This window comes from Herpailurus yagouaroundi, unplaced genomic scaffold (genome assembly GCF_014898765.1).
Source record: "Herpailurus yagouaroundi ecotype Mexico unplaced genomic scaffold, PumYag 222, whole genome shotgun sequence".
In the NCBI taxonomy this organism is placed as follows: domain Eukaryota; kingdom Metazoa; phylum Chordata; class Mammalia; order Carnivora; family Felidae; genus Herpailurus; species Herpailurus yagouaroundi.
Window position 1 is genome coordinate 12,226,584 of NW_024412453.1, and position 9,269 is coordinate 12,235,852.

The window sequence follows — 9,269 nt, forward strand, 5'->3', positions numbered from 1 at the left end:
TCTCTCTGTCTCAAAAATAAATAAAACGTTAAAAAAAAAAAAAAATAGTAAACTCCAGGGGCGCCTGGGTGGCTCACTCAGTTAAGCGGCCGACTTCGGCTCAGGTCATGATCTCGCGGTCTGTGAGTTCGAGCCCCGCGTCAGGCTCTGTGCTGACAGCTCAGAGCCTGGAGCCTGCTTCGTATTGTGTCTCTCTCTCTCACTCTCTGCCCCTCCCCTGCTCGCACTCTGTCTCTGTCTCAAAAATAAATAAAAACATTTAAAATTTTTTTTAAAAAAAGTAAACTCCATCACAACTTTGAGAAGATTATTCTTATTTTAAAGATAGAGAAAGCAGCTTGGGAACGAAGTAATTTCTCTAGTATCTCATACTAGAACACCAAGTTACAATGTGAACGAACAGCTTCTGATTTCTCCTTTCATCAGAAACAAAGCAAGCGTGAAATTCATTTTAAAGATAAACAGCATTTAGAAGGATACTACAGCACTTTCCATCTCTTAAAGACTCCACTGAAGCTAATCTCAGGACTAGGTAAACTCTAAGATGACCTTGGGAAAGCCGGATCTAAAAAGAAGAGATTCTGAAAGCACCGGAAGCATTTTCAGAGAAATCATGTCTTTGCGCGAAAACTGATCCCATGCCACAGCACCAAACATACGTGTGTACCTAGAAGCAACCAGGTTTCTACAAACCCACCCTACCTAAAAGAATGATTATACTCAAGCTCATAACTGGAGAAGGGGGTTTCCAAACAGAGCGAGGAAATTTTATTTTTCAAGAACCAAATGGAAGCAGGCCCAGAATTGGAAGTACAGAGGGGGGAAAAGTTGGAAGTGCAAAAGGAGTACAAAAAACAAGTGCAAAGAGGACTGCACAGCGCAAACCAAGATGAAGTAGTCGTGTAAATGTACACCCGGCAAACCAGACACCAAAAAAGTCTTCATAAACTGGATACAAAACTCAAGGGCCAAAGGGAGGGGGCCACCAGAAGCGGTTATTTAAAAAAAAAAAAAAAAATGGCAATTCAGGGAAGAAAGCTAAATTTTGGTTTGTTCTGATTGAGAACACAAGGAAATCCCAAAAATCAGATCTGCAAGGGACTGATTTTTTTTTTCTTTTTTGAAGTAGGCTCCACAGCCAACATGGGGCCTGAACTCACAACCTTGAGATCAAGAGCTGTATGCTCTACGAACTGAGCCAGCCAGGCCCCCCAAAGGAGAGCCTGATGCTTCAATCACAGATTTGAACAAAGTTGGAAAATGCAATTATTCACTGGTTTAGATGAAAGACAGTTATGTAAGTTGTGAAGCTCTTTTAAAATTTACACAACTAGGGGCACCTGGGTGGCGCAGTCGGTTAAGCGTCCGACTTCAGCCAGGTCACGATCTCGCGGTCCGGGAGTTCGAGCCCCGCGTCGGGCTCTGGGCTGATGGCTCAGAGCCTGGAGCCTGTTTCCGATTCTGCGTCTCCCTCTCTCTCTGCCCCTCCCCCGTTCATGTTCTGTCTCTCTCTGTCCCAAAAATAAATAAACGTTGAAAAAAAAATTTTTTTTTTTAAATAAAATTTACACAACTAAAAAAATGTCTTCCTAATTGACCAATTATTTCACCTCAGAAATTCTGAGTCTGAAACAACAGAACCAACCAAGAACACACTAAATATGAGGCATTTTCTAAAACATGGACTTTTACAGGTTAGAAGGTACAGGAAGAGAAAAGCAAAAAATGACATGTAAGGTCTTCAGGTACACCCTTTTGCACTGCCGGGCCCAATTTGGTTTTGTACCATTAACAGCATATCCTGCAAGGCGAATCCAATCACCTCACCACCCAGATTAACCCAATCTCAGTTACTTCCCTAAACAGAAAACGTCACACTGATTGACCCTAAAGCATTTCAAATACAGTCCTTATGTTTAGGACTTTAAACTGTTGCTCGGTTGAAAATAAAATCCTCCCATCATACCTTGCACTAAACAGGAGACACATGAATACTTACTGGAGAATCTTAGGCCTGACTAGGCTAGATTTTAAACGTCATCACAGGTTGATTTAGTGAACAGCAGCACCGTAAACATGCGCAAGGATGGCTTTCTGAAGGCTCTCAGCCCAAGACTGCTGTGACTACATCTGAACCTTGACAAACAGACATCCAAATTCTAGAAATGCAGAGCACAGAAACTGTGGGGACAGTCTCATGTGCAAAGCTATTTTACTGAAGCCAAAAAGCCTCTGCAGCAGGGCTAGAAGCTTGAAGGTTAGGCAAACCCCAAGGGCATCAAAATGTCAACCCAACCTTTAAGCGAAACACATTTATTTCCTTATTCAAAACACAAATGGACTTGGACAAGTCATGGTAGATGTCCCATGTTTCATACCTTAAAAAAAAAAAAAAAGGGTTTTATATAAGCAGCTGAAACGGAATTCCAGATTTTTAGAGGTCTAATCCTGTCCCCACTGGCAGGGGACAAGAGGCACAGAATCATCTGATTACCGAGATGACCAAATGCACAATTTTGTTACTTGCGACACCGACAAGATTAACCCAATCTCACTGTTTATAGCTTTTTGACACTCACAAACCTTATGGGAGTTAGCTAGAGCAGACCTCCCCATTTCAGAGACAAGGAACTGGAGCTGAGGCTCAGAGGGCCGTGCCTGGGAGTCAGGTGAAGGGACACAGTTCTTCCCCAACCAAAGAGAAACCGTCTCCCACTCTCCTTAGAGGGTCTACACACTGTGAGAACATACTGCTAGACCAAAGTAACATTTGCAAGGAATACTAATGACTAAATATCTGAACTCAGAAACGCGTTGGCACTAACCAACCAGTCTGCCACAGGGCAAATAAGTATGAAAAAGGTTTCATTACATACAAAGATCTGAGCTACAGGCAAAATAAAAGCCTTTTCCAACAGTTTTGAAAAAAGGACTCCTATGTTCCCTAACAAAGCAGTGTATCCAAAAAGAAGCACTCTCTTGTAGCTACTTAGATACTCAATTTTCACCCAGCACACACAACAATGGAAAGGAGCCAGGGAAGAAATGCAGTGGCCTCATCTGCCTGGCATCCGGTCCTCACCCTGCCTCTCCGAAAGGGATTCCAAAGTTTCTGTTTGGAGAGCTCTAGGGCGAGCTTTCTTCACATTCACTCAAGAGGTGGAACACGTGGTTTAGTGCTCATCTCATCTGCACAGCCCCAAACGGTACCTATGATACTGGTTCAGATTAAGCATGTGACCCAACTCTGGCCAAGAGCCGGTAGAAAGAAGTCATCTGCTGGCAGCTCCCGGAAAAGAAGCGCCAGGGCTCGTCAGCGTCAGTGAGTGACCCAAAGACGCAAGCTGCCAACGAACTGAAACTAGCCCCAAAACAAAGCTCGTGCTTTGCACCTACACGTGCACACACACAGTGTAGAGAGCTGAGAGCAGGGCAGACTGAATTAAATCCATCCTATCCTCAGCCTTCCAGCCAGAGAGGAGCCAAACCATGCCCACACCACTGAAGCCTGTCTGCCTTGTAATTTCTGCTTTATTTGCAACCAAAACATCCTTTTACAGAAAAGTTGTATATAAGAAAAAGATTGTCGGGGTGCCTGGGTGGCTCAGTCAGTTAAGGGTCCGACTCGGTTTCAGCTCAGGTCCTGATCCTGCGGTTTGTACGGCCAATACCTGTATCTGGCTCTGGGCTGGCAGTGTGGAGCCTGCTTGGGATTCTCTCTCTATGCCCCTCCCCTGCTCGCGCTCTCTCAAAATAAACAAACTTAAGGGAAAAAAAGACTGTTTTCTACAAAAACTGACAGAATCCACAAGGGATATTAGCGGTTGAGGCCACTACTCCTTATGTTAAAAATAAAACTTAAGACTTAGAGAACAATAGTCCATATTAAGGCATTTCTGAACAAAGCTTCAAAGGTCAATAATGGGTTTTTTACAGGTGAGTCACAAACCAAGTCCACAAAGTCAAATTTTAAGGAGATGAAATTCTATTTATCTCCAAGTAGAACATGCTTTCTCTGACCACTGATTTAGACACCAACTGCTCACCACTGGGCCCAAATTCTCAGTATATCCTGCTCACCCTCACTCCACATATGGTCTAAGATGGCTACACGGAAGTGAGACAGCATATTATAAAAAGGATTTGGCATCAAGATATCTCAAAAATAAGGACTTAAAGGGCATCGTGCTATTTTTCTCACCTGCCAATCCAATTTACATTTAGCCCTTTTAGGGAAAGATAAAAAAGGAAAGTACTTTCCACTAAGCTTTTTTCAACACAAGAAAAAAATGCAAAGACATGGGGCACCTGGGTGGTTCAGTCAGTTAAGCGTCTGACTTAGGTCCAGGTCATGATCTCACGGTTCGTGAGCTCAAGCCCCACGTCAGGCTCTGTGCTGCTGGTTCAAAGCCTGGACCCTGCTTCGGATTCTGTCTTCCTCTCTCTCCACCCCTCCCCCATTCATGCTGTGTCTCAAAAACAAAGGCGAAAAAAATTTTAAATTTTTAAAAATTAAAAAAAAAAAAAAATGCAAAGGCAAAAAATAACCTGGAATTTCTTCCCTTTATCTTAAGGACTTCCCAGAGCCAGAAAAAGCTGAAAAACAGAACTTTAATACCAACAAGGTCAACACTCACCTTGCCCCAGATACCCCAGCACTAAACTCAGACCTTGTCCTCTAAGGTATGCGTAATGTATCCCCAGTTACAGGGGAAAAAATGAAGGAGCACAAATGGTGAAGCATCTCCCTCCATTCCCTGTCTTCAGAACCATACAACTAAGTAGGGACAGCCCAAAATCCAAACTCTGACAATAGCAGCAGCTGCCATTCTTGCAGTGCTGGCTTTCTTTAAGCACTGCTAGAGTAGACATGCCCCCTGGGCAAACAGTGCTCAAGGGGAGAACCAGAAACATCTTTAACCCCCGAAGAGCATCAAGAGAAACCTCCCAACACAGATGATAGAACTCACTATGCAATTCAAGTTTCTGATGCAGTTTTTAAAAGTCAACACAAGGGCACCTAGCTGGTTTAGTCGGTGAGACATGTGACTCTCGACCTCAGGGTCATGAGTTCAAGCCCTACACTGGGTGTAGACCTAACTTTAAAAAATTAAAATTAAAAACTATTTTAAGGGGCACCTGGGTGGCTCAGGCAATTAGGCATCCCACTTCAGTTCAGGTCATGATCTCACGGTTAGTGGATTCGAGCTCCACATTGGGCTCTGTGCTGACAGCTCAGCGCCTGGAGCCTGCTTCAGATTCTGTCTCCCTCTCTGGCCCTCTCCTGCTCACACTCTCAAAAATAAACACTAAAAAATTTAAAATTTAAAAAAAAAAAAACATTTTAAAGATAAACGGGAGGGGCATCTGGGTGATTCCATAGGTTAAGGCTCTAACTTCAGCTCAAGTCATGATCTCGCAGTTCATGGGTTCAAGCCCCACATTAAGCTTTGTGGGGACAGAATTGAGCCTGCTTCGGATTCTTTTTCTCTCTCTGCCCCTCCTCCACTCACTCTCTCTCAAAAACATTAAAGAAGAAAAATCAGCTAGGGAAATGCTGAGAAGTGGCCCTGTAGGGTGAGAGCAAGCATTGGCTCAAGGGCTCTGCTGAAGAGCTAAGGTACCTGCAGCCACTTTAGACTCACCATTGAGGCCCATGGGATTAGCCTTATCCCAGGACAACCACCAGTCCAACCTCTCTTCTGGGCAAGGACCACCCCTCCCCAAAACAGAAAGAAGTTAGCATTAGATAAGGAGACCGGTACTTTCCTACTGAGGAATCAGGAGACAGATTGTGACTGGCACCCAGGAAAATGCAGGGGGGTGAAGGGAGGACTTTCAGAAGCAAACCACTAGGTGTGGTCCAGTATTTCCCAAGTTAAGCATGAACTTGGGCTAGACTGAAATAACTTCAGTAACTTTTCACTCCCCTCTTCAGTTGCAGACATCAGAAACTGTACCAGGCCAGGAACAGAACCTGACTGAAAAGTAAACAAACATCGTCCTCTTTATATTTACCAAAACAAGGTAGAGATGAGAACCGACCATCAAGATTTTTTCTTCCCCTTTCCAAAAGAAGATACCAAAGTCTGGCCCTACTCAGTGGAGTAGAAGGAACCACACACTCCATTTTGCTGAATCCTGTCCATGATGAGGGACAACTCACTCTCCTCTAAATCCTTCGAGCCGAGCCAAACCACACTAACACTTGATTTTTCAAAAAGCCCACAAGCAATCAAAAGATCCTCAGTTAAGCTTTTACCACCATTCTGAGCTTCCAATGTGCTCCCTTTAGGGGTTATCAAGAACCTGGTACAAGTGCCAACCTCTCTGTCCCCAGCCTGGAAAAGGAGCCATTTTTAGCTTTAGCTTTAGTGTTTCATCATATAAAATACTGAAGCAGTGTCCACTTAAAGAGACCCTCCAAATCTTTCCCCTTGTAAATTACATGTAAACATTTGATCAGAGCTATGAAGGATGATTTAGATTTACCACTACTCCAGGCTGCATGCACTGGTGACACTACCTTGCTAATGGTACCAGTTCTATTTAAGGTACCTAATTATTCCTACAGCTGCATTCCTGGTCCCCAAGCACTTCACCCTGAAAAAGAGGAACGTGAGGCTCTGCAGAGCATGATCCTTTCTCTGTCAATCAGTTAAGACTATGTTGCCACACTACCAAATACCACAAACCACAACTTACCTTTCCTAACAGGTAAAGATAGATTTACCTTTACAGTAACACAACACAAAATACAACGAGTTCTAACAATCTAATACTCACAATAACCCGAGAACATCACGTGATTTTATTTTTTAAAAAACTGAAGCGCTCTCATTAAATCTTCTGAACAGAAACAATATATTACAAAAAGTAATTTCAAATCCAGTAATCAAATTAGGGATAATTTCAGAGTTCAGCTTTTGAACGCATCTTCTTACCTAAGGCAATATACAAAACTGCCAGCTTTAATTCTAAACGGATACATCATAAAAACACACAACAGCACCAAAAACTGAACAGAAAATCTAGGGGACATTCGTATTTTTGCATGACCTAGGCAAAGAGCTTGGCATACAGAAGCACCAAAAATGGTGCCACCCCCCAGCTTCAAACAAAAAGCAACTGCAACAAACAAATGAACGAACTGTAGTACCTCTCACACAACAAAACGCTACTCAGCAAAAAATAAGTAAAAAATAAAAAAGGAGGGGCAGAATTCACACCTTCAGTATGAACTCAAGGGATCAATCTCAGAAACATGGGAAGTGGATGAAGCCAGGCACAAAAGACCGCATACCATAAAGCTCTACTCATGACCTAATGGAAGTGAGAAACTATATACTACACACAGCAATCAGATCAGTGGTGCTGCGGGCTTGGGTTGGAGGTAGATGCTTTCTCTTAATGTAGGTTTATCAAATTTGAGCTACGATTCTTAAGAAGACTGACTACACAATATCCAAATTTTACTCCAAGAAAGGAGTTTTTAAAACAGGTATTAAATATTTCAAAATTCTCTGGATGAAAACAAGAGCCATTCCAGACAATGCTTAACACCCTCAAGCACTGATAAATGTTAGAGTAATTCACTCAAAAATCAAAATTTAAGGAACTCACCTACATAGAATCAAAGTTGACCACTGAGACAACATTTAATCGTTTCCTTTTTCTTGCAAGCCTAGACTGACTTCCTCCTTCCCTAGAATTAACATTACATTCACCAGTTTGTTTTCAAATTACTGTCCCCCAAAACTGCAAATTCCACCCAGGAAATCTCACAAGAAGGGACATTTTTCCTATAGAATGCTGCCACCATTTGCACATTCTTACACAAAAAAATGAGAACCTGAAAAGGCACTCCACAGCCTGTGCTTCAACTTGTTTTGACAATTCTGAAGTGCACAAAGTCCATTACTGTTACCAGCAGCTTCTACAAGTTTCAAAACGTTTGATTTAATTACATTTTTCCTAAGATTAACAAATTCAAATCCTTTCTCCATAGGAACCTTAACCCCAAAAGACATCAAATCCAAATTTCCAAATCTTCAAAATCGTAAGACACAAAATCTAATGCCATGGTTACTGAGAACGCACAAAGAGCAAGAACCTTTACTTAAAGATCTTCCGGTCACTGGGGGGCGGGAGATTAGCCCCAAAAAAACACTATCATAAAGCAGAAATCTACCGACACAAACTCTGGTAACACGTTTCCTGCCAATAATATACAATCAGGTAGATGGCAGCTCTGAAAGCAATTATTCGAGGTTGCTAGGGAAGAACAGTACGTTAACGTGCGGACAGATTATTCCCATCAGCTGATTTTCAACGCACGTAAGTGCTACCAAAGTACCTTGGTCTAAGTTGCCTAACTCTCAAGAATCCTTTCCAGGAGCTGCTCACGTCGGTCTGTGGCACCAAACCATAAACCCTTTTCTTCCCTGGGCGACTTCTGCGATGAGAAGCTGCACCCCTCTCGGGCTTCTCAACCTCAGCAGTACTGACACTCGGGGAGGGGGAGCACGGTCTCCTGCAGGGCAGGATATCCAGCAGCCCCCTCTCGGCGATGACGTTCAAAACTGCCCCCCACCGTCAAATGTACCCGAGGCAGGCGAAGAGGGGGTCAAACGCCCCAGCTGAGAATCCGTGCTCTGGCCAGGCCACCCCCGGAGCTCTCTACCCACCAAATACTCCAGGCACTCGGCGGCCGGGTTCGGCAGCAGAAAAGGGCCGGGGTGTCTACCTCCCTAGCAACGGAGGACTCAAGCCCTGACGCAGGCTGCCCTTCCCCTCAGGCGGCAATGCAGCAAGGTTATCTTTACCTTTGTAGAGGTTGGTGACGGCGGTGGCTGCGTTTTGGAAGGGGACCCAGAGAGAAAGTCCTGGCTGCTGACACACTCGGTCTGAAAAAGTGGGTGAGGGGTGCAGGGGAGAAAAAAGAAACACAAAAGACACAGACAGAGAGGGAGAGACACAGAGAAAGAGATGTTATTTGGGCGTCAATCACTCCGAACGGCCATATTAGGTTTCGCCATTTTGTTCCAGGGTTTCGGGATCCCACACTCGCTGCGAGGACGGCAGGCAGGGGGTCGCGGCGGGGCCGAGGCCGAGCCGCGGGGCTCAGAGGTGCAGCCCCCCGCGGCCGAGCCGCGCCCGCCGGAGGCGCCCCCTCCCAGTCCCCGCCCCGAGGCCGGCTCCGGGCACAATGGCCGGCCCCGCCGCCTGCCTTCGCCATTTTGTGAGTGGGAGCCCCTCCCCGGCCCTCC

At 44.5% G+C, this 9,269-nt stretch overlaps 1 protein-coding gene across 1 annotated transcript in view; it reads right to left on the reverse strand.

Annotated features, from left to right (window-relative positions):
• The window catches only part of HAPSTR1 (HUWE1 associated protein modifying stress responses), a 27,550-nt gene that overhangs the window by 17,623 nt on the left and 658 nt on the right, over window positions 1-9,269 (reverse strand). Inside the window, exon 2 of the mRNA XM_040459052.1 lies at window positions 8,826-8,906. Within this exon, the coding sequence (XP_040314986.1) occupies window positions 8,826-8,906 (81 nt within the window). The remainder of the gene's footprint in view (window positions 1-8,825; window positions 8,907-9,269) is intronic.